At 35.0% G+C, this 25,441-nt stretch overlaps 2 protein-coding genes across 4 annotated transcripts; one reads left to right on the top strand and one right to left on the bottom strand.

The window, feature by feature from the left end:
* The first annotated feature begins 10,675 nt into the window (after positions 1-10,675).
* Positions 10,676-14,801, top strand: LOC113743198 (small ubiquitin-related modifier 1). Its single transcript, XM_027271154.2, has 3 exons — positions 10,676-10,839; positions 14,209-14,358; positions 14,519-14,801. The coding sequence occupies exons 1-3, from the start codon at positions 10,762-10,764 to the stop codon at positions 14,573-14,575; spliced, it is 285 nt and encodes a 94-aa protein (XP_027126955.2). The 5' UTR covers positions 10,676-10,761; the 3' UTR covers positions 14,576-14,801.
* Positions 14,802-17,463: 2,662 nt separating this feature from the next.
* Positions 17,464-25,002, bottom strand: LOC113688230 (uncharacterized). Of its 3 annotated transcripts, none has more exons than XM_027205988.2 (10): positions 24,494-25,002; positions 24,294-24,403; positions 22,650-22,788; positions 22,250-22,546; positions 22,022-22,166; positions 20,574-21,539; positions 20,218-20,456; positions 20,061-20,134; positions 18,465-18,597; positions 17,464-17,846 (listed from the first exon to the last, which is right to left on the bottom strand). In XM_027205988.2, the coding sequence occupies exons 2-10, from the start codon at positions 24,350-24,352 to the stop codon at positions 17,793-17,795; spliced, it is 2,106 nt and encodes a 701-aa protein (XP_027061789.1). In that variant the 5' UTR covers positions 24,353-24,403; positions 24,494-25,002; the 3' UTR covers positions 17,464-17,792. The 3 variants fall into 3 exon arrangements, 2 of the variants coding, with proteins under 2 accessions (XP_027061789.1, XP_071904647.1); XM_072048546.1 differs by having other exon boundaries at positions 18,465-18,609; XR_011814189.1 differs by lacking the exon at positions 20,061-20,134.
* Positions 25,003-25,441: the final 439 nt, after the last annotated feature.

Below are 25,441 nucleotides of genomic sequence, written 5' to 3' on the forward strand. Positions count from 1 at the left end.
TGTTTTATGATATTGTGAGCTATGGAACGGCTCTTGACATGAAATGCTTATATGTGTGTTGTTGGGTTGTGATTGAAGAAAAATAATGAAGCCTTATGGCTGGAAAATTTGGTAAACACAAAGGGTATGCTGCCCGAATTTTTACTCGAGATTTAGAAAACTATATTCTCGACTTGAGTAAAGGTTAAGGATTTAACCCTTGAATTTCCATGCATGAAACCCTATTGGGCGATAATTGGTTTGACTTTATGACTCGTTATCGAGTCTTATGGCATTTGTTTACATGTTCTAGGGCGTGACGATAGCTCACGACATTCTCCTGACGGAAGTGCATGAAATAGCACTTAATTGATTGGTGAGTGTACTACTCACTTGTGTGCTATTATATGGCTTTGATATTTGAACTTGAGATGTTGTATGTTAATGGATTGATGTGAAAGTGTACTTTATCACTCTCACTTATTGTTTCACATGTTATTGAAAAGTTATTGGAAAGTTATTGGAAAGTTATATGAACTGATATATGAAATGAAATACATGACTTGGTATCGATTGGACAAGTATCCAACGACTACAAATGTTATCATTGAACTCAACCCCATTGGTAGTTGATTGAATCGAGCCGACAAGGGTTTGGTCGTGACAATTAATGAGCCTTGGGTAAAGTTATAAGGAATCTTGTAGTATGAGAGACTCTTGATTCCGGTATACTCGAATAATACCACAGTGCAAGTGTTTGGAGTGCGGGCCCGGTAGGGGGATGTTTGGTGGAAGGAATGGGAGAGAAGAGGAGTCTACGGTTGGTTACTCTTCAACATTGACGGAGGGTCAATGAGGTTGGATCAAGAATGGAAGCGTGGAAATGGGCTCTTGAGAGCCGTCCGTATCCTTTTATCGATGTGTTTCATTCCTTAATTGTGTATTTGAAATGAAAGGTTATGCTATATGCTCTTAGTTGCTTATGTGGTAGTAACTCACTGGGCTTTAACTCATCCCGTTCCATTTGTTTTCCTTACAGGGATATAATTCCTTTTGGGACTGATTTGGATAGTCAATTGCCAAGTTGAGCTAGTGTAAATGGCATTTGTTTAGCTTGTCGAATGAAACCCTATTGTGTATTGGGTTCATTTTCTTTGATTGGCAAACCGAGTATGTATATTCATGATAGATGGTTTTTGGCATGACACTATGGCATGACACTATGTTTGTAAAAGTTGAATTTCAATATATATATGCTTGGTTGATGTTTGGATGAACTTTGAATCGATTTGGATTTCAAACGGCAAAAGGTAAATTTTGAACGAAAAGTCACTGGACTGAATCCGGCCAGGAATCCGGCCAGAAACTGGCCGGATTGCCGGCCGGATTGGGAAGGATTTTGGAAAAAATTTTGGATTGCTCTCGGCCTTGTATCCGGCCGAGAATCCGGCCGCTAATCCGGCCAGATTCCGGCCGGATTCTGACGTGTCCTGCACTATTCATCTTCGGCGCAAAATTTTCGTTTTTTTTTATTTTGTGATTTTGACTTGTTTGCGTGATTGGTGAGTTCCGGAACGTTATAGAACGATGTAAACTGTACCGTAGTCCTGGCGAGAGCTGGGCAGGCAGTCCGCTAACCCCTTTGGTTCGCCTTAGGGGAAGGTGGGGCTGTTACAGTTTTAGAAATTAAAAAATTGAAAAAAAGGTTTTAGGTGCCGGCACGTGATCTCACGTGACTTAGTTCCGATTGAAATTGAAGAGATTCCGCCAATTGTCCACTTTAGAGCAAAATTGAATAGATTGGGGACCAAAATTGATTTTCGAAATAGATTGGGGATAATTTCGCGCATACACTATAGATTGGGGACCAAAATTACAATTCTCCATTTTCTCAAATAAGATTTTATTACTAACTTTGTTAGAAATCGTTCAACATGAATTGCTCGACAAAGGTAGGAATAATTATCAATCGATTTTGAAGTAAATTCAGAAATTTGAAATCGATAATATGGAATTCAGCCAGTAATTCAGCCATTTCGAATTGCAAATAGTTGAATATGGTTCAAATTCAATATTGGGAGTTCTCAATTCGAAATTTCTGAATTCGAATTCATATTCGGTACTCAATAGTGCTGTATATAGTTGACATTGCATTCCATGCGAACCAAAAGCTTGTTTTCAAAAGGCCAAGGCTTGCATTACTCGAGATTTGTTTGTAAGGTGGAAAAGATTCGAAAAGAGCAAGATTGTCTCCAATGGCAGTGAGTGACAACCCGTCTGGAGGATTTCGTAACACCTTCATAGTTGATATCATTGCCTCAAGATTCATAGACTTCATTGAAAAAGATATAGAGATACATTGTGCTGGATGGCTTCAATGGTATTGATAGGTATAATCACACGTTCAATTTCATCATCCCTTAAGGACAAGTTTGCATGGAGCTTCTCCAACTCTTCTACTAGTTGCCCAAGTAGAAGACAAACTCCAAAGAGAGCGGAATACAAGGAGCCACAGAAATGAATGAACAAACTATGAAACCTATCATGTAAAAGAGTACCAGAAAAACAATCAAAAGAACTGACAATGGAGTTAAAAAATGACAATCCAATGAAAAGAAAAGAGAAGTAGAACAATATGGAAGCATAGGAGAACAGAGGAATGGGAAAACCAAGAAACTAAACTTCCACTAGGGTTCTACAGTAGAGACAACCAAAAACCCTAAGAAAGACTAAAACTTGCATGGGCAAGAAGAAACCCATAGAGAGAATCTCTCATGGGATGAAATAAATGTTTGGATTGACAAACAATTTTTTATACACTGTTCGTATATACACTAGCAGGTCTAGATGCATGTCATATGTATAAAGTTTAGTATTCTAATTTAAATTAAAATGATGTGTTATGTATTTATATCCATCAGTGTAGAAAAAATTAACCTACATTATAAATGTACTTTTCTTTTATGGCCGTGCTAGGCATGGAACAACTAACTTATAGTATAATCTAATTTTACATCACAAGTATAAGATTTTAATCTAAAACCCTAATTCAGTGCCTCTTTCTCTTAAACTTTCATCATTTTCACCACTAAACAAATGTTCTATATTGGGTCCTGATACATAAAATGTATTATAGGTCCCATATAGGATTTCACATTTAGAACACATTCTATATGTTATATCACTCACGCAGCCATTCATGCAAGTCTTTACTTTATCAACACACCATAGCTTCTTTTTTTTTCATGATTCTCCTTAGTACAGTATTGCAAATTTTTGAATTCTAGGGACATATCAACCACTACAGCTTTGGTCATTTATTAGCTTTTACCTCTAGAATATGACCTTTTTTTTTTAAAAAAAAAGAGAGTCTAGAATATGAGGCTAATTAGTCAGAATATTGGCAAAAAAAAATCGGAAAAATGGGGTTCTAACAATGGTCGTGTGCGAATCTATTGCTGTCGGGCTTACAGCAAAAATAAAAAATTAAAAAAATATATGAACAGGAGCTGTCGGGTTGTGTCAGCCTGGCAGCAGAAGTCAAATTAAAAAAAATGGAACAGGGCTACCGGGTTGTGTCAGCCCAGTAGCAAAATCCAAATTTAAAAATATATATATGAACAAGAGAACAGCTCGGTAGCAGAAGTCAAATTTTTTTAAAAAAATGAACAGCATGCTATATGACTAGTAAAACTTAAGCAAATGAGATTGGAGAATGAAGGTGAAGTGAAATTTAGTTCGTATGAAGTGGAAATGTCAGAGGCAAAGCCACCATTAACTTTAGGGTCCGGTGCTTCTTTGAAGAATGATTCTTACCAAAAAAATCACCTTTAGGTTTGGAGCTAGCTATACTTACACCTAGGGGTGGCAATTTCCGACACGACCTGAAAACATGACACGAATCTAATACGAAATTAATGGATTTGGGTTTAGATTTTGAGGAATCGGGTCAGACCCGATAAACCCGAAAAAAAAAGTCAAAATCGGGTTGACCCGCTAACCCGTTTCTGAAATAAAAATAAATAAATAAATATTAAAAAATTATCTAAACACTAAATAGTAAATAACTAAATACCACTACACAGTACACATTCACTTGAGTCTTGACTTGGCCGACCCTAAATCAGTAAATCCTCACCCGAAAGGCCGAAATCTTTCTTCGTCACCTAACCATAAATCCCTAAATCTTTCTTGCCCTTTTCTTCTAAATGGCAAAACCAGAAAGGCAGCCGCCTTGCCCTTCACTTCACCAGTTCACCTCACGGTTCTCACTTATCAGTAGCAGACGGTGGTTAGAAGCAACTAGCAAGCAACGACTTTTCTTCTCTGAGGTCTGAGCACCAAGAAAGGGCCAACAACAAGGGAAGATGCAGTTTTACAACAAGTTTTTTCCCGGAAATCGATTTCTTTCTTGTGGTGTAATATCCCTCTTTGCTTCGGCTTTCTTGAAGTTAACTTGCCTAAATCAGTCTTTTACAAACTACTACTGGTAATAGCCTGAGATGTTAATCGATACAACCTTAGCCTAGTAATCAAGAGTTAAGTTAGGTAAAATTAGTCCATGTTAGAATAGAGAGGACTTAAGAGACTCACATGAGGTGCGGTAGTAGCCATTGACTTTGAAAATCAGCTCTCTACTCTTTATCTCTATTTGCCTCATTCAACCCGCAGCAGCTTAGAAGTAACAAAGCTACACGTATGTGGTACTAATTCATATTGTTTTTAAAAAACTCGCAAGTTTAAACGGTACACATTCATAGAACTGGCATTAAACATGTTTAATACCATTAGTTAACATCTGCTGATAATGATCGCTAGAGAAGATGTGATTTATGTTTAGTGGAGTATAGTGATGTAGCCCCAGGATATTCTTTTAAAAGCATAGCATCTAATTGGAATAGCAAGGAAGCAATTAAACTGGGAGATTTTGCAACTGAAACTTTTGCTTTCGTGTGGCTTCTAGAATATAGGTGATCAGACACCACTACTTCTTGAGTTCATTCTACACATGACGCTCACTTGCACTTGATTTAGTTTGTTATTGTTTCCCTCATCCCCCCTCTTGTACTAAGCATTTGTCTTATTTAAGCAACCAATTTTGCTGACTTCTAGATATCAAAGCTAGAGACATGTAGAAGGATTCAAGATGATTATTAATATCTAAATCAGATAATGCATTTAGTTTCCCTATCGAGTTTGATATGAAAGCACTATTATTTGTTTAATTACTGAATAATTGTTTCAACCAAAAATCATAGCTACTGAATTGCATAATTCTTGATGATTAACAGATGGATACAAGTATGACACATCCAAATTCAGTCAGTATTGAAGAAGATGGTGATACCGGGAGCAGTAGTGATAGCATCTAGGAATAGGCCACACCAACCAACAATCTCGATGCCCTGACACTAGTACAATTGGGAAAAAGAAGTTACCTCCAAAAGCTACAATCAATATGCCTGACAAGAAGAGAAGATTAAGTTCAGAAGTTTGGGATTATTTCGACATTATTCCCAAAAAGGATCCAAATGAAGAGTTGAAGTGCAGATGCAAGAAATGTGGGAATGAATATTCTGCTGAGAGTAAAAGTGGGACAAGTAATTTGCATCGACATGTAAAGAGGTGTTTAAAAATGACAACAAAGGACATTGGACAGTATCTAATCACTTCTGACAAAGGTGCTCTAGCCACACGAAATGCATAATTCAGTCAAGATAAATTTAGAGAATTACTTGTGCATGCCATAGTAAGACATGAGCTGCCATTTTCATTTGTGGAGCATGAGGGAATTAAAAATGTCCTTACATATTTGGAGTCTCAAACTAAACATATCACTAGGAACACAGCCAAGTCAAACGTTAAAAAATTGCATGCAAAGGAAGTTAATAGACTTGGTAGTGAATTGCGGGGATGTCCTAGTCGAATATGTTTAACTTTTGATGCATGGATATCTATTGTTACTGATGGATACTTGAGTTTGACTGCACATTTCATTGATAGCAATTGGCTGCTATAGAAAAAAATTCTGAATTCTTCTTATATGCCTTCTCCCCATAATGGTGTTACATTAGCTGAAAAAATTTACAGTTTGGCTAGTAGTTGGGGTATTGAAAGGAAGTTGTTTGCCATCACATTAGACAATGCTTCTGCAAATGATTCTTGTGTTGCAATACTTAAGAATCAGTTTAAGTTGAAAAATTTTTTAATTTGTGATGGTATATTGTTTTATGTGCGATGTTGTGCACATATTCTCAACTTGATTGTGCAAGATGGTTTGAAAGAAATTGATAAATCTGTGGAGTTAATAAGAGAATGTATCAAATATGTCAAGAGTTCTCAAACAAGGAAGTTAAGGTTCACCGAATGTGTAACATAGACTTCTGTTGATTCCAAAAAAGCCTTAGTTCAAAATGTTCCTACTAGGTGGAACTCCACATATAGGATGCCTTCCAGTGCACTTTATTATCACATTGCATTTTGTCACTTACAATTAAGAGATTCAAATTTTCGGTGCTGTCCATCTCTTGAAGAATGAGGAAGAGTTGAAAAAATTTGTAGTTTTCTTCAAGTTTTCTATGAGGCAACTAATGCTTTTCGGGATCCAAATATCCAACTAGTAACTTGTACTTTCCTCAAGTTTTTAAGATTCAATTGAAGCTATCTGAGGAGTGCAATAGTTCAGATGATTTTATGAGGAGGATTGCTTCCCAAATGCTTGTGAAGTTTAACAAATATTGGTCTGAGTTCAATCTTTTATTGGCAATTGTTGTGGTATTTGATCGCCGGTATAAATTTCAGTTTATTGAATTTAGTTATAATAAGCTATATGGTCCGGGTTCAATCTTTTGTTGGTCCGAGTTCAATTTTATGAGGAGGATTGCTTCCCAAATGCTTGTGAAGTTTAACAAATATTGGTCTGAGTTCAATCTTTTGTTGGCAATTGCTGTGGTATTTGATCCCCAGTATAAATTTCAGTTTATTGAATTTAGTTATAATAAGCTATATGGTCCGGGGTCTAATGAATTAGTCAAGGTCAGGAATGCACTTTTTGATGCCTATAATGAGTATGTGAAGAATTCCAACATATCCGGTGCATCATCTTCATGCTCTCGAGGTAGCAATGAAGTTTATTCTCATTGAGCCAAGGAACAAGAAGACAACCAATCATTTGATATTTTAGAGGTATGAAAATTAAAATTTTGTGACTTTATTGCATTCTAAAATTATGATTGTTATGATGATTTTTAACTATTTTGTTTTATTATCATATCTAATATATCTCTATTTGTAACTTATGTAGGAATTTGATCAATTTGACACCTTTGAATTTGCCTGTAGTGCATAAAACAACCAATTGAAATTGTATTTAGATAAGCTAAGAGCTAAACGATCCTCATATATTATTGTTCTTGACTATTGGAAAGCTCAACAATTTCGATTTCCAGATTTGAGTAAATTGGCAAGGGACATTCTATGTATTCCAGTAGCAACCGTTGCTTCTGAATCTGCATTTAGTCTTGGTGGTAGAATTTTGGATCAATTTCGTAGTTCACTTTCACCCCCAAATTGTTGAGGCTTTAGTTTGCACTAAGGACTGGTTATTTAGAGATAAAAGTGAAGATAAATACAGTTTTTTTATACATATTTTAGTTTTCTGGTTTTGTTACTCATATTTTTTTCATTCTTATAATGTAGGATCTCTAAATATGAATTGGAGGATTTAACTCAAAATATCATGTCTCTAAATATCAACAAGGATGAGGTTGATGCAACAATAATTGAGGATTCAAATTCTAATGTTGTTAATCTCTAATCCATGATACTTAGTTGCTATGAATGTGCATGTCGTGATCAAAGCAGTCCGACTGCAGTTGGAGGTTGCTTGGAGGATGCACAAGTTTGGCATCATTATGAATGCTGTTGTTGTTGATGATGAGGGTCGAAGCATTGGTTGGCCTTGGAGCACCACTTTGTTATGATTTAATATCATGTAAATTGTAATGTATTGATTCTAAACTTGTATTTGGTTGGCAGCATTTTGTTTAGATTGTTCTAACTGAATTTGTTTGACTTGTGTAAAGTTGGAGTTATTAGATTTGGATGGATGATGTATTACATTATTTCTACTCTTATGGTGTCTTATTTTAGTTTGGAATTGATTCTGTTAAAAATCACAGTCGGCAAATCAGGAAATTAAAATTGAATTTCGAGTCATTTCGGATCGACCCGCCAACCCGAAATTTTCGGGTTCGGGTCAGGTTCGGGTCAGTGGGTTTTCTGTTATATCCATGTCTCAATCCGACCCATCAACCCGATTTGGACCCGATTGCCACCCCTACTTTCACCAACATCCTAGCTTATATTAAAGAGCAATTTTACTGAAACATATAAAAGTCATTTGAGAGTAGTTTTAATTAACAAAAAATGTAAAAGTGTATTATAAGATTTTTGAAGAATTTATCTTGGAAGATAAGTGATGTGTATAAAATTTTTAGAGTAGCAAGTGATATTAAAAGAAAGTTGAAGAGAGGTTTCTGATATTATCCCTTTTTAAAATTTTTTAGAGGTAACATTTTTAAATTTTTAATTAAAAACTTATGCTGGCTGACTGACTAAGTCCGACAGTTTTTTTAGTTAAAAAATTTTTCAAAAAATTGTTGAAGACAGATTTGTTAAATAAATTATTGTTATGCTATGTTAAACCCTTAAAAAATCCATTTTTAAACAAAAAATGTCATTCAATTTACAATAGATGCATTTCTCAAATCTTTGAAAGTTAATCGTTAAAATGATTATGTATAAGATTTTATTTTATTTTTTTAAAATGCATAGAAAATTGATATTTATCCAAATAAAATATACCAATAAATTATTCAATGACAGTGATTAAGTATAAGAATAGAGGTAGAAGTAAACATGATAGTAGGTTGTTAAAAAAACTAAATTTTAAATTGCACTATAATTTTATAAATATAAATAAAAGGCAAAAAATATTAAAGAAAAAAAATTTGATAAGCTGAAATGATGAAATGGTGAAATTTAAAAATAACAATAAACATTCAAATAAGTTAAGGTTAAAATAACGCTAAATCCTCATATTGAAATATTTGAAATTTAAAAACATGTACAGAAAATGATAATTTAAAAACATGTTATATATAGGACCGCATGTTACAATAGTAGCAGCCACAAATCACACCTCAAAAATCAGTAGGCTGATATTCCTATTGAGTTTTCGTCCAGACTAACTTAAGGCAATTTTTATCTCCATACACACGTCTTGTCAAATTGAGAACCTGACAATTGAGAACCAGAGGCAGGATATCATCTAGAAACATTTGTTTCGTCTATCACTTACAATACAAAAATGAAGAACATGAGTTGGCACGCCTATGACAATTCTTTAGCATGTTTTACAGTATTTCGTTTAGATGCTCAATACTTAACATATTTACTTTAGCGGTTTAGCCTATTAAATCCTAGACAATTCTTTAGCATGTTTTACAGTATTTTGTTTAGATGCTCAATACTTAACATATTTACTTTAGCCTATTAAATCCTAGCTCTTTGGTTAGCCTCCGAGAAAAATTGTGCATCCCCTGGTTTGATGTGCTGCCGGGCTGTGTTGTTCATTTTTTTTTTTTTTTTATAAATTTGACCTCTGCTGCCATATTAACTTCTGTTCATTTTTTTTTAAAATTTGGACTTTGCTGCCGGGCTTAGTCACCTCGACAGCTTCTGTTCACATATATATATTTTTTAAATTTGGACTTTGCTATCGGGCTGACTCAGCCCGGCAACAATAGATTTACACATGACCATTGTTAGAACCCCATTCTTCCGATTTTTTTTTTGGTCAATATTCTGAGTAATTAGCCAGAATATGACCTTATAAAAATTTTCAAGTTAGGTATATGCTTCTTAAATCAACTCAAACAGGCAAGCAAAATAAGTGTGAACTTATAATACAGTAATCACAAACACATATATGAAATATCAGTCAATCAATTTCAACTTCAAAATATTTTTATAATTAGTATATGACACTTTCTCAACCTCATTCAATAAAGCTTAAAAAAGAGAAAGAGAGAGTTTTCACATTTAAAAACACTAAAAATAAAAGAAAAATTGAAAGAAGTTCAATAAGTCTCCCCTATACAAATATGTATACCTTTTGGGGTTAAAACGTAATTAAAAATCATTTGGACCATAAAGTGCAATTATGCCAAGAGAAAGATAAAACAAACTGAAAAAGTGAAAGAAAATGGAAGAAAGATATTGGAGAGGGATCCATTGGACCAAAATGACAAAGAAATGGCGTGGAATTTAAGCTACATCCTAAATAACATATATTAATATAAAGTGCCCTCAGGGGCTTGGTCTGGTGGTTGAGGGTGCTGAAGATGGGGCTTCAGGTCCCTGGTTCGAACCTTGCTGCCAGCAAGTTGTTGAGGGTGGTGAATAGTCTGCGGGGTCCACTCCCTGCGGAAAACACCTAAAAAATATATATATATATATATATATATATATATATATATATTAATATAAAGTCAAATGGGCACAAACAAATATCTTCCTCAAACGCTAGTCCTCAAATGCAATTACCACAAATTATTGCCCACCAAAAATAAATAAATAAAAGAAAAGAAAAGAATGATTTCTGCCCTCTATATATATGTTTTCTCCAGCGCTATGCTTTTTTCACTTGCAACTTTCGGAGGGAAGGAAAAAAAAGAGCGACCCAGAAACCCCAAAAAAAAAAAACACCAAGAGGGAAAAATGTCGCAGGCTGCTGAAGAAGATAAGAAACCCAGCGGAGATCAATCTGCCCACATCAATCTTAAAGTGAAAGGCCAGGTAGTTTTTCAATTTTCTCTTTTCGTGTGTAAATATTTTTGGCCTTTTCTGGGGTCTGCTAAATTAGATTGTTTCTGGTTGGGTTTCCTGATTTTTAAAAAATTTTTTACTAATTTATCTGTAAAGGGCTTTAGGGTTTTGGGGTTTTTTTTTTCTCACTGATGGTTTTATATATTTTTATTTTATTTTTGGTAATTTTCTTGTTGTTTAGTACTGTGTGGTTCAATGGAGGAAAACCCAATTTTTTTAAGTTTATTATTTTTAGACGAGTTGGTTTTATGTTAAATATTGTATGATTGTGGAAAATTTTCTTTTTAATTGCTTCATTTGTTATGATTGAATAAATTGGCACACAAATATATGACGAAATGGTAAATTGATACAGGCTAGTTCTGATTTTAGAGATCCCTTAATTTTTGGTTGATAGATTTTTTCAAGTCAGTTGAAATGATAATTTAATTTGGAAAGACTTAGTTGTTCAAGTTTCGTTCTAGTATGGTTTGAGGGTCAGCTGCTTGTCCCATCTTGTTTTTGATTTGATGGAAGAGCACAATAAAGAGTGATGCCACACAGTATTTGAGTTTTTTTCAACGCTTACAGGAGGATAATTTGAGATTGAGAATTGCTTTTAGTTGTTTTTGATAGGTGACAGTGAGTGCTTTAGGTTTTCAATCTCTTTGCTGTTGTGCGTGAATGACAGGGGGTCAGATAAATCAATTTATTACATCAATGCTTGGAGACGCAAGTATTGATATGGTGATAGATCAGTTTAACTAGTTTTTTCGTGAAATGCTAATTTAATGTGAGGCGTGTGCAAATTTCCACGGGGTAGAGAGGGAAAAGCCCTGGTGTTTTTTTTTTTTTTAATGTATGCTATATTACGGATCAAATGATTTTTGTTCTGAAATTGATCTTCATAACAATTACTCTGTGTTTGCTGTTGGGGTTGAAGGCCTTCTCGATTGTAACTGTGGAAATAAAATTACTTATTATATGTTGATCTCAATCTGCATGCTGGTGTTCTGGTTGTTTCTTTTAATGTTTTTAAGAGGTTTGGTGGGGGTTGGGCGGAGAAATGGAGGTCAAGTCCCTTTCCTAATTGTAATGCATGCTAATGTGTACGTGTCACTACATATTGGTCCTTATGGTCATTGCTTTATGACATGCTGATCTCAATCCTAGTTGTAAAGCATTTGCTAATTGTTCATTGGAACGGAAGCCCTTCTGAATCATGACCCAGAAAAGGAAAAAAGTTGTAAAAAATTTGGTTTTTCTCCCCTTAGAAAATTGGAATTTTTTAGATATGTCTGTTTTGAACTTAAACTTTTGCCCCCTCAAAAACGTGAAAGGTTATATATAGTTAAGTTTTAGATATGTGAGCTTGCTAATAAATTTTCTGGTTCTGTCGATATGTACAAAGTAACTTCTACATATTAATTGGGTTATGGCTCATCTCTCTCTGAGCTGCAATGCAATCCATACATCTGTAAATGAGTGGGTAAAATTGAAGCTGAAGCCTTTCTGAAATGTAATGCATGCTTACCTATTTTTGTTTTTCACACTAATTGAAACTGACACTTAGGGACAAGAAATCAAGAGTGTACATACTTCACGGAGTTGTGAGTAATTTTCTGTATCTGGTAAAGTTACCATTCTATCTCAAGCTTTAACACATATGACTTGGTATCAGAACCTGGTATTGGCACCTTAAAGTGCAGTCAAATCTCAAAAGCATATATTCTATTTTATGCATATATTTATATGTTTTTGTGTTTTCGTATTCTTTTCTAAGTCCTTTCTTATTTGAGACTTGATGGATTTAAGGTTGGTTATTTTAGTGTTTCCCTGTTTTGGTTCACATCTTTCCTTTTCTTTCACAAAACAAGATCTGTATCTCATATTTCATACGGGAATGGGCAATTGAAACAACCAGAAAAGCATAAAGAAAATTATGCCAAGTTTGGTGTTGTATAGATTTCCATTTTTTCTAATTTGTAATCCTTTGAAATCCTAGTGTGTTTTGCTGGTTTGTTCATCAATTTTGTATGGCCAACAAAATGCTGTATGCTGTCTAAACTTATGTCTTCCAGGTAGTTTCTTGTAGAGACCCTTAGCACAAAATGAAAGAGAGAACAATTAGTCTAAGAAAAATGGAAATGGAAACATGACACTGGTATATCTGCAGGAGTATACTCATCGTCCATGTCCCAATGCTATTCTGATGTTCAAATTTTATTTTATTTTATTTTGTAAGCGAGTATTGTATTTTTGTCTTTACTTAATGGACTGGTAGTTGATCTGCTAACATAGGTGGATTGTCCCATTTTTAAGTACTTTAGGAAGACATTTAGATGGTTATAAAGATTAATATTGTACTAGCTAACAGTATTAGTGTTAACTTTAGCATTATGATAACTGTAGCTTACTCATCAAATTGACCACTTCTAGACAGAGAGATTTAAAACAGGGTGAAGAGATAAATATAACAATCAAATGAACTTCTTGTATAGTATTTATTGATGCATCTGATATTGGATATCTTGTCTAGCACTCACCCAAAAGAGACTAGAGATTCACCGAGTCTGCAATTATTTGGTCGGTAGTTGTATTACAATAATCATTTGCAGTATCATTCCTTCAGATTTTATAGGTTTGCACTCTTCATTATATTGCACATAGTTTATGCTATCGTTTTAGGTGGTATGTATGACAAATTGGTGAATTGTGATATGAAATGTGGTCTTTGTTTTGTCTTTATGACAGTTGCCTCTTATAATCTAACTTCTTTATGACAAATAGATTCATCTAACTTGTACAGCTGAAAAGCATTCGTGATTTGATGCATTGTCTTGTTTTGTCTTTGTGACCGCTGCCTCTTTGTTAGGACTATCTAACTTCTTTAGCATTTCTCTACTGCTTTCTTTCCACACTGATGTTTGGAATGACCCTGAATGATGCAGTAACCTGATTCCATTAACCCCATCACTGAGCAGTACTTGGATTCCTGAAATTGTTTTTGTTTCCCTCTATTTTTGGTGCAGTTCGTCTCATTTCATTATTTAGTTCCTTGCTTGTTTGTTAGGTTGTTCTTTGGATCATGAATTTTCTTGAAACTCATTGATTGTGAACTATCCACAGAGAGAGCTTTGCAGTTTAATTGCCGAACCAATCTGAGCACCCTACCAGAACTTTTGGTCTCCATTATATGGAATGTAAATGGATCTAGTCTTGAGCTTATTGATTTCCTTTTAATGTGACTTTTGCTCTTTTTTTCCTTCCCCTGGAGGTTGGTGATTTGGAAGGGTTCTGCATTTACATTTTTCTTTTCTTCTCACTTGAGGTTGATGGACCAACTGTTTTTTCTTTTAGGATGGAAATGAAGTCTTTTTCAGGATCAAAAGAAGTACTCAGCTTAAAAAGCTTATGAATGCTTATTGTGACCGCCAGTCTGTGGATCTTAATTCAATTGCATTCCTGTTTGATGGGCGTCGTCTTCGCGGAGAGCAGACTCCCGAAGAGGTCCTTCTCTTCCCTCCCAAGCCCTCAGCCCTGAAAATATACTTCCCGGCCATATGCATTAACATTCGTTGAATCAGTTTATTCTTATCCACAACCTTTCTTTTCCTTTGTACTGAGTCTTTGGTCAGGTAATGATGTATTTCCTTTTTGTTTTCTTCAGCTGGAAATGGAAGATGGGGACGAGATTGATGCAATGCTGCACCAAACTGGAGGCTAGAGCTTTTGATAATAAAATGCAGTTTGTTTGATGAAAAAACTTAAATTTATAGACTTGGAGTGTAATTCGTGAAACTTTTGGAAAGCAGAGGAGTGATCCTGTTTTATTAATTTTAAAGCTGGCTGTTCGGATATAAATATTGTGGACTTGTTATTATCCAGATAATGTTTGGATTGTGGATATGGCAAAATGGCAATGGTATCATGCATGCAATGCTAAATTTTCAGGCTTGAGCCTTTTTTATTTATTTATTTTTATTTTTTAAACGCTGTAGGTAGTTTATGTCACTCTACCGAATGAGGTCCTGCTTGCTGCTTCTAATTTCTTGTGTTTCCATTAATTCTACTGTCATCGGGGTTAGATTGCTTAAGACAGGCAAATTAAGCCTTGAATTCTTGTATGTCATAAAGCTACAAAAACGATTTTGTTTGCTTGGAGTGATGGTTCAAAGTGTAGTGATTTTGTTTTTGCATTCCAACCTACAATTTGGATTGGAGGAGGGATGGATTGGATGTTACGGAGCAAGAAGTGTAAGTGAGAGACTTAGGTTCAAAACCTTCCACTTACCAAAAAAAAAAAATTTAAAAAAAAACCTACAATTTGGATTTACTAAAATGATTTTATTTCTTGCGTGGCAACCTGCACTTTGGAGAAGTTTTTTTTTGCATTTATATGCTAAATGATGCCGTAGTTGTATTGCAAATTTAGAAAGAGTAAATCTTTCCTACACTAATGGTATATACACTATCATCGTTGAATTCATGAAAAATTATTCCTTGTAAATTATGATGGACTCGTTTTCTTGCCTTCAACAAATTTGTTTTTACGGACAATTAACTTTTTTCCATTTCCTTATCGTTCACTTATTTGCAATATCTCTTGCTTTTGGACTTGCATGTCATGGCAAGTTGTAGACTAATTTGCATATTCTTTGGAGATTTTCCCTTAGGTTGGTAGGCTTTAATTACATTATAACATTGTCTTAATTGGTCCCACCAACCAATATGCACACATTAAATTAGTTCCCCTTCATATATATATATATATATATATATATATATATATATGAATAAATAAATAAATAAATTTATTGGTGTACATAGACACATACAGTATGTTTCATTTATCATTCACCCAAGTGCCTTGCTTGTTACAATCAGTTGAGAGATGCAAAGAAATTGCAAAGAAATGTGGCTTTTAGATACACCTGCCCTCAAAATAGTTGCAGAATTTCCCTATAAGATAAGGCAATATCAGCTATAAATTCATGATGTAGTGTGGAGAATCCCTTATTTTTATAGCGATAGAATAGCAAATGTTTGCATTCGAATCAATCAATGATGTATCGTGGAATAATCCCTTGTATTTATAGTAGAAGAATGGCAATGTTTTCAATCAAACTCAATCAATACTCAATCAATGGCCTAATATTGAAGACCAAATATGGAAGAATCAGTCGTATATACAAGGCCGCAAAAACTCCCTCCAGAAGAAGACTCAAAGCTCTTCAAGATTAAGGGTCCGTTTGTTTCGGGTGAAAATGTTTTCCAGGAAAATATTTTCCTAATTTCCCGTGTTTGGTTGCACAAAAGTTACTGAAAACATTTTCTTATGTAAAATATTTTCACTCATCTTATGGAAAACAACTTCCCTTCCAAACTTACTGAAGTTGTTTTCCGAAATGCATGCATCCCGCCTGTAGTATGTTCCAAACTTACTGAAAACATCTTGTAGTATGTTCTTTTTTTTTTTTTAGTATAAACAAGAGGACTCGAACCCAAGATCTCTTCCTTACACTCCCTCCCCCGTACCACCCAACCCAACCCTCCCCCTAGTATATTCAAAATAAAAAAAAAAAATCTCATCCTGCTCATCCTATGCTAGTAATTAATTATGTATAATAGGGACATTCTTTTCTAGAAAAACTTTCAGCAGTGAGAGTGCAAGATATATGTCACAATAAGCATTGCATGTGATTGATATTTGACACTAAATGGCCAGCAATTTATTTATTGCTTAAGGAGATATTTTTTATTCATATATACATTTCTCCAAAATTTTTTAAAGTTAAACAATGAGATAAATTTTCTTATTTTGCATGGAAAGAAGTATGTAGTTATAATGTGTAGAAAGTAAAGACAGAGATAAAAGTGAAAATATTTCAAAAGTTAAACAAACACCAGAAAAATGAAGTAAGAAAATATTTTCAATAAACTAACCAAACACCTGAAAATAATGAAAGGAAAATGATTTTCATGGAAAATTACTTCCACGGAAAATATTTTCCTAAGGAAAACATTTTACTTCCAACCAAACGGACCCTAAGTGAAAGCTTTGTAAAGTTACTCCAATCTGATGGTTATTGCTGACAAATTTTGCATCAAAAGGGCTGCTTGGAATATCAACTGAATGAAATAACTATGAATCATCATTGTCAAGACACTGTTTCCATATATCTCTTGGGGTTGATAACAATGGCTGTTTCCATTATCACGTTTAAGGGAAAATAGAATAGGCATTTGTACCTTTTGAATTTCTAGTGCAAAATCAGGTGCATTTTTTAAAATGAAAAAAATAACTTCAGAAGACAAATCTTTTCACACATAATTTGATAAAATTCAAATAGGGATGACCGATAACTGCCGAATCTGAAGCGACTAATAAGCCAAAAAAAAAAAAAAAATTTCAGAGTTTCCTGTACAGAGCAGTAGAGTTGCCTCCTTATGGCCAAATATATGCAGTTCACAACTATTGCAATCCAAGAAGAAATGAATCATGACGAATGCAGGTTCTCTGTATAACAACCATCAGCCATCTATAATTGAGGTGGAATATAAGAATCCACTTGAAATACAAAAATATGATTGGATGAAAATGCAACTGGAAAAGGGACCAAATTCTCATATGAGTTTATTTACACACCAGGAAAATTCCAACCAATGTTGAAATATAACAATATATTACATAAAAGGGAAAAAAAACCCGATAGTAACAATATATTGAAATTTACATTATACAATGTAAAAAGGGGAAAAAACCGATAGTAATTACATTTTAAGCTATTAATTACAAGATTTATACTTATTATCCTAGTCTACATTATCTACAAGTAAGAAAACTTTTTGCTGGGTCAACATCAGTCTCTGGATTGCTTGGTGTAGTATGTACAAAAGGTGCTTTGATGCTGGAAATATGATCTCTAACGTTGCCAAAAGTGTCAACTAACCTTCCTGAACTTCAGTGGGGGCTGAAATTCGTCTCTATCTTCCATCTGCAGAAAGTTCAAAATCACATTCTGCTTTAATATTCTGTTCATTTTAGTCAGTAGAAGTGATGAAAAATCCAAGAAAAAGGATCCATGCAAAAGATTTGAAAAAAAAAAAAAACATGGAGAAACAGAATTAAACGCGACTCTGATCTTGCTAGCATATTTTCCAGAACTACCTATATCAGCAAGTACAAGAACTTGTGTACTTTTCAGTTAAACAGGATTAATCAAGGAACGTGGTATCAAAAGAAAATATATAACAGCCCTTGTGTCACTCAACATTTTGCTAATGTAAATTTGAAATTACAGCATCCAACAGGAGCATGCCCCGACAAAACAAAGCTCTTCCAACTGCTGACCCGGACAAGCGAAAAATTTGAGCATTGAATATATTCTTCTAAGAGATCAAGAAAAGAAGCATCAAATTTGTTCGAGAGCAGACCAATAATGAATTGTTCACTAATTTTTCCAAAAATAATCAAATAATAATATGAGTAAGGGGCTACACAAATTTATAAGTGACTTCTGCATATTTTCCTCAACAATTACTTCCAATCCCAACCAATTATTGGTTTCCTCAAATAGTCACAAACTGTAAGAATATACAAGAGCTAAACTCACCATCTTAGCTCCTGATTTGCATTCTCCATAACTCAAAACTAGGGATTCGGATCTTTTAGTCGAATTAGAACCCACAGATCTTTTACCAGGCTGATGCACTTTTTGAACAACCTCCTTCCAATGATTGTAAATACTGCAAAAGAAACTTATTAAACATACATTAGTTTAAGTGGTTGGTTAAGTAGCTTAAAGGAGTCAAGAAGTGAAATCTGAACATTAAAGAAATACGCAAAGGCAAATGATATGGTTGCAATAAATTAGAAGATACTAGTTACTTTAATGTTTATGCTCTGATATGCAGCTACATGTTGGAAGGTAATGCTGGAGCTTGCCTAGCAACATGTTGAAAAGAAACTCAAGCCACAAGGACAATCTTTAGAACAACAGCATAGAAAACTAAAGCAACATCTGAGGTGTAAAAGGTGAGCCCTTCTGTTATCTTGACAAAGCTCGAAGAAGTGACATACTAAGAAGATCAGTGAAAAATTATATTGCAAAATTATTTTGAGTAGACATGATTGAGAAACTAATTTAATAATATCACTATCTACAGGGTTTGTCTTTTAAACACTGATCCATTGAATTTCATCATTGCTGCAAGACTTGGATATTATAAATCTTCAACGAAGTATTTAAGTCCAAATACAAAAGAGATGGGAAGGTTTTTCGATGTCTTGAACAATTACTAGAAGTCACACCATAGTAAGTACAAGGATGGTCACTCTAGAAAAGGGGGAAACTTGTGTAGAGACTTCGAAGCATCCAATCAGAGAGACTTGGAAAAGGGGGAAGGATAGTGAAACATCCAATCAGAGAGACTTATGAAGAATTCTACATATAAAGCTCACTGGCAAGGTTCTGTAATTCTAAAAGTAGGTGTTGGGCCACCCATACCCCCAAGACTTCCTGGAATCAAGTTATCCAAATGCTGAGCTAAGTATAAATTTGTTTCGGCCACTCTAATGGAATCTGTATATGAAGCAGGTTGATGTAATTTTACAGAAATCATAGGTCTTTTGCAAATTAAAATACCAATTTACTAGAGTGGCTATTTTACTATATTACTGCCAATATGTATCTTGAAATGATAAAAGTTGGGGTACACCCACACAGAGAGAGAGAGAGGGGGGGGGGGAAGGGGAGAGTGAGAGGGAGGGAGGGAGGGAGGGAGAGAGAGAGAGTCTCTCTTTGCAAGGGTCATGAATATATCAAGCGAACTTAATCCTTAGAAAAACAAAGTTTTTTTTTTTCAATTATATCAAAGACATAGTTAACTTAACATATGGATGGGAAATAGCAAGTTTGAAAAATCACGCAACATGCTCATCCAAACTTCATCTTGAGTGCAAATTGCACATTAAGACATTCCAAATCCTAGGCTGGATATATCTAGAATGAAAAACCAACCTAAATTAACAGTAATATCTGCCTCCTGTAGCTCATTTGTAGCAAAAAATTTATATTCCAAAGATTTAAGTGAGCAGTCCTCAAACCTTCTGCTACCAAACCGAGTATACCATGGTTCATGACATTTAAGATGCTGTGAAGGAAAGAATTACGCATCAAAATAACCCAAAGTTCAAATCAAAATCGTACCTTAGACGATGCCTATTGCATGCAGTAAAGAAAGCAACAAAGCCATTTAAAATGCTCCGTACAGCACGAAAAATCTGACAGATTTAGAAAGTAATGTAAGAACATGACCACATTGTCAATAACTGCTCGCACAAATGGTGTTACGACATGATATAACCTGGGAAAAAAGGTCATTCCAAAGAGACCGCAACATGGACACCTCTGATGACCTCACTGTTGATTTTACACCCGAACTAAACTGAAATACGCCACTCATTACCAGCCACATATCTTTGAGTAACCCATATATGCATAAGGAAATGGATACCAGAAGGCCATATAATCCAAGAACCAAACGGATCGGAGCATAGAGCATTTCCCAGAGAACCCAGATAACAGGATATAAGAAATATGTCGCTGCACACCAAAAAACATGTAACAGAAAACATAACATTAGCATTACTTTCATAAGCTGCATAATTTCAGTTAGAAAGATTCTTAAACTGTTTTTTGCACATCTACCTAACAGCTTACCAATGCTCCAACAAACTGATAGGATAAACCATAGCGGCATGAGTAGAATCTCAACAAGGTTCCCAACTAGACTCCAAGACGACTCAATGACCATCCAAAGTACTGAGAAAAAGCTCTCTACTATTTGTATACACATATTCCAGAATGGAAGGAAGAAATCCAAAAATTCTGAGAATGGTCCAGCCATTGGCTGTATAAATATAGAAAGAAATGACCGTACAGCCTGTGTCATCATGAGGAACCACCTAACAGCCTTCTGAAAATTGTGCAGAAATAACATAGTTCCTAAGTACTTAATTCTGGATGTCATTTCCCATGTTTCTATCCAATCAAAAAGTGGCCCAAACAAATGAGACGCCGTTGCTTTGAGAACAGGTACATTCTTGTAAAGGTCATAGAATCCAATAAGAACAGTGACAACTGAAATGAGCACATATAAAGCTCTGGCTAGAGGGCACATCCATGGGCGGTAAATACGGGAAAAGACTGGATAAGATTGAAGAAAGATAACCCAAGAAGGAAGCCCAGCCTCTAACAATCTAAGTAGCCGCAAATCAGAAACAATTATTTCCTTCAGTTTAAAAGGGAGGTCAGGATCATCAAACCGAAACAGAATCAAGACATCGCTGTACTGGGAAGCTTCAATTACATCTTCACAGTCACTCGCATAAGAGTCCCGAGAATGAATTGGTGAACCAACAGACTCACCATGTGTTTCTTTGCAGAATATGTCAAACTCAAGTTCATTACTCGGTGAGTTCGTCAGTTTTCTTCTCTTACACGGACCATTAGTTGGAGGTGGGGTTTGTAGCATATTTGTTCCACTCTCTGTTCTAGCAGGATATGCACTGAAACTGGAGCTATAAATGCAAGAAGATTCATCCCCACCATCAGAGACATCACAAGTAAGATCCTCTGGAATGTTGGTCCTTGGAAAGTTTTCTTGAGCATCAAAGAAGACCTCTCCTGCAGAAGTTCAACCACGACCTCATAAGGTCTCCACACAATTCAATCATAATCTCATCATCTAAAGGCATACTACAAATAGAAGCCCTGATCCTAAGAGGGGGAGCCATTTTCCAGAAAATAAAACATCCCCATGGACAAAAGATGTTCAATAGAGTAATTATGTGATAGTTGTAATAATACAAAACAAGTTCATTTTAGTTGTATGGTACACTGTAAATCGAAGAACAAAACTTTCTTGACAACTATTATTGCTTTCAATTTTTCTGCACTAAGGCATGCAAATCTAAATGTGCAATAACATAAGCCAAAAAGGTGGCAAAAGGCGAGGAAAAATTTTCTTCCAGACATCAGGCAATAACAGATTATGAAGTCCAGAATGCTATACGTTAGCAGAGGAATATCCATGTGGAATTCCAGGCAAAAAAAAAACTATGCAGCTTTTCTCCAATCAGTGACAAATCAGACGAACAAAAGAGTACCTGTGGACTCCAGATAATCATTCAAAAACTTCCGTTCATTGGTTGTCCCAGGAAACCATGAAGAAATGGATCTAGCAGCTTGTGCTATACTATCAAATTCCCATCTGTTCATGAATCTGGACTCGACAGCAAGTGATGTATCGGTCTACATGGTAGAAGACAAATACATAAGCAGCTCAGTACTTGCATAAAAATTAAGAAGCAGAAAGAACCTACACAACCAAGTACCTGAAGCTCATTCAAGTAATTTAAACCACGAACATTGTGCCATGCAATCTCGAAGACTATAAACCCGTACAGGGTTCTATGCAACTTGCTGTTAAACACTAGTGCACTCCTCAATTTTTTTACGGGTAGCAAAGCCCTCTTCCGTGATAAAGTTGCAGCCTCTACAAGAGAGAACCATCTTTTAAACTTCTTCGATTTACTTGCAGTTGATTTTGGAGTGACTCGAAGGTCAGTGACTTCAGATGTTTCCTTTTTCCCTTTCTTCCCTCTGGTATTTGCAAAAGGGGACAACCTTGACTGGTCATATTTGAAAGGATGTAACTTAGTATCCAAATTGTCAAAATTAAATTAAAAAATCAAAGACATTTTAAAGATAATTAATGATATCTTCTCCAGCTACCTTAGTGACCATCAATTGCCAAAAATGTGCACCTGAAACTAGATCTTTCAACCATGGTCGATTATCCACAAGAATATAGAATTTCTTACTCTCAGGTGCAAGGAAGAGGCTAAGATGTGAAAGATAAGACTGCAAGTCCCTGTAATACATAAGCAGTTCCAGTAAAGAGACCAGCATATATACCAGGACAGAGAGAGACCAAGAAAAAAATTTCATATAAGTTCTAAGAATATGTGCATTCTATAATGTTTTAGTTTTTTCCCCTTGTTCCAAAGGCTAATTTAAACTTCTCATAAATATTCGTTCAGCTATGAATTTGGTTAAAAAAAAAGCTTCAGTAATTAACAAGAACTTCATGTTTGTAAATCGTATGCAAACCCAATATCTGCTCAACATTCAACCAACACTTTCTATTATTATTAATGATACCTATACAACTACGGCATCAAAAAACCATCTGAATGGATGTTAATATACCAATGTCAACATCTCTTTCTCATTATTCTTTTCTTTTTCTTCTTTCTAGGTTGAAGGTGAGGATAACTAAACAATTCGATGTTTTAAATAACAAAGTCTGAGTGAGTTACAACAGCTTCACGCATATCAAATTGAAGCAGATAACCCAGCCTAGGTAGTGCACAGCACACATGACCCACTCCCTTCATTTGCAGCAGATCTTCTGACTGATCTCCTCACAGTGAAATTGGTCCAAGATTATTATGCACGCTCTGCAAAAGCTGCTCACAGTATCTGATTATGGAGGCACATGGATGGAAATTAGCACTATTTTCCTCGATTAAGAAAATTATAACTAAAGCTTCCACCTCCACGATAATCAATAATTCTCCCTCATTTGCAGGTCCAATCCTTAGGAACCCAAAGTTCAGCTGCAGGGTCAATTGTCCATCATATTTAGCCATTGAAACCCAATCAGCACTCCAAGCTAGCTGCCTCAATTAACTCCACCTGCTGGAACCAGTCCTTAATCACTTTAGAATACTCACATCTACCTAAAGCTTGTACCCCCAACATGAGGGGCCATTCAACGGATTCGAGTTGGATTTCTCCTTCCTTTCTTTAACATCTAGCTTGAGGGTCAATAGATATCCTAATAGTACCAGATCAAGTTGCGTAATGTCAAGCTTGCACTACTTTTAGTCCCAGCTAAGGTATAATTCCGGCGGAAGGGTAGACATGATGCTATTTCCCTTCTAGTTAACTCTCTTAACCATCTAAAACATTTCAACCTCACCTTAAATTCAAACTCTCCTCTAACAGCCATTGTCTAAACATACAAAGATCAAAGCAACGGAGAACTTGGAAACATACAAATATGCAATAAGTATAAAAAAATTAACTTTGATCACATTCTTCTCGTTTATGTCCAACACGCTTGCAACAAATCCCTTCTGTCCAAAAATTCAACATCATTCATGCACTTAAACCACAAACAATAAATTTTGGATTCCTCTTCTTCTCTTGCAATCTTTTCGCCTTGAATTATAATTCAGTGCACACAACCCCAGTCCCACACTAATAATAAAGACAATTTACAATAAAAAACCCAAATTAACCAAATAATTTTCTTATCATGAATGCTGATAATTCAAAACTTATTCTCGAATTTCCAGAAAGAAGACTTACCCAATTTGCAAGCTGGTTAAGGGACAAATATAGCAGCCATGGTCACGGTTCCGCATCATTTTCAACCACCACCCACCCTAATTCTCCTCCCGAATTTACACCACAAATCACTGTTCCACCAAAAAAATTATAAAAAAAAAAGGAATATCACGCTGCCAAAAAAATAAAGAAAAAAAAAGCATTCAGTTCTAATTGATCACCTGAACCAAATAATAGCGGGAAATGATCAATCATCCATGAATTTTCACAAATTAAATCAGAATACGAAGAACAATAGGACAATGTATCACCGCCGGGCTTCATAACAAAGAAGAAACCACGAAACTATAAATTATTATTAAAATTGCACGCATAGAGAAGACAAAAGCGAAGCGGCATATTGTCCAAGAGACACGTAGCGGGCGAGGAATTAATGCCGGAAGCCGTCTGATATCATCTCATCATAGCCAATTAAATTCCATTAAATTCATCGACATTTATGGATTTTGCCAGAATACAACTGTGTCAGCCGTTAATTAATGAAATTAAAATGTAGAATCTATATCCAGCGTTGTATTAATGTTACAGGTAGCAGAAAATCGTTGAACTGAATGGAGAAATTGGAATTTTTTTGGGGATTTGCTCAACGGAGAGAGAGAGAGAGGCAGTGGCTCAGGTGAGAAGCATGTCAACTATCAGTTTTTTGTTTGTTTTAGTGCGTGTTGTGTGTGAGAGAGAAAGAGAGGAAGGAGGGATCAGGGAAGAAGCGGATAAATACTTGACGTGGGAAATTGAAGTTGATTTTCTTTTTTTTTTTCTTTGAAATTGCAGCTAATTTTAGCTGGAGGGGATAAAAGATTAAATATAATTTCCTTAAAAAAGTTGATGGTATTTTACAGTTTGCCCCTTGAACTTGATCCTTTATAACACTTTGCCCCCCTAAACTTTAAATATATACACTTTTTCCCCTTTCATTGACTAGTCAAACATTAATGATGAATTCTTCATCCAAAATTCCCCTTCATTGCTTTTTGTAAAAATTATTTTTATAAAAGTTAATTCTACACTTTGAAATAAATTTTTTGAAAAGTTTTATGAAGACAAAAATGCATAGAATAAGTTATTTTTTGGTAGTTATCAATGGGCAGCTAAAAACATAATTTAGAATT

The sequence above is a fragment of the Coffea arabica genome, chromosome 5e (genome assembly GCF_036785885.1).
Source record: "Coffea arabica cultivar ET-39 chromosome 5e, Coffea Arabica ET-39 HiFi, whole genome shotgun sequence".
Lineage (NCBI taxonomy): Eukaryota > Viridiplantae > Streptophyta > Magnoliopsida > Gentianales > Rubiaceae > Coffea > Coffea arabica.

What these genes read in the sequence shown, in the direction of transcription:
- LOC113743198 (XM_027271154.2), top strand. Translation starts at nt 10,762, where the DNA reads ATGTCGCAGGCTGCTGAAGAAGATAAGAAACCCAGCGGAGATCAATCT. An exon ending in ATCTTAAAGTGAAAGGCCAG is followed by an intron (nt 10,840 to 14,208) that starts GTAGTTTTTCAA and finishes TTTTTCTTTTAG; the next exon opens with GATGGAAATGAAGTCTTTTT. An exon ending in GAGAGCAGACTCCCGAAGAG is followed by an intron (nt 14,359 to 14,518) that starts GTCCTTCTCTTC and finishes TGTTTTCTTCAG; the next exon opens with CTGGAAATGGAAGATGGGGA.
- LOC113688230 (XM_072048546.1), bottom strand. Translation starts at nt 24,352, where the DNA reads ATGATGCGGAACCGTGACCATGGCTGCTATATTTGTCCCTTAACCAGC. An exon ending in TGATTATCTGGAGTCCACAG is followed by an intron (nt 21,540 to 22,021) that starts GTACTCTTTTGT and finishes GAACTTCTGCAG; the next exon opens with GAGAGGTCTTCTTTGATGCT. An exon ending in TGCAATAGGCATCGTCTAAG is followed by an intron (nt 18,610 to 20,060) that starts GTACGATTTTGA and finishes ATGTTTAATAAG; the next exon opens with TTTCTTTTGCAGTATTTACA.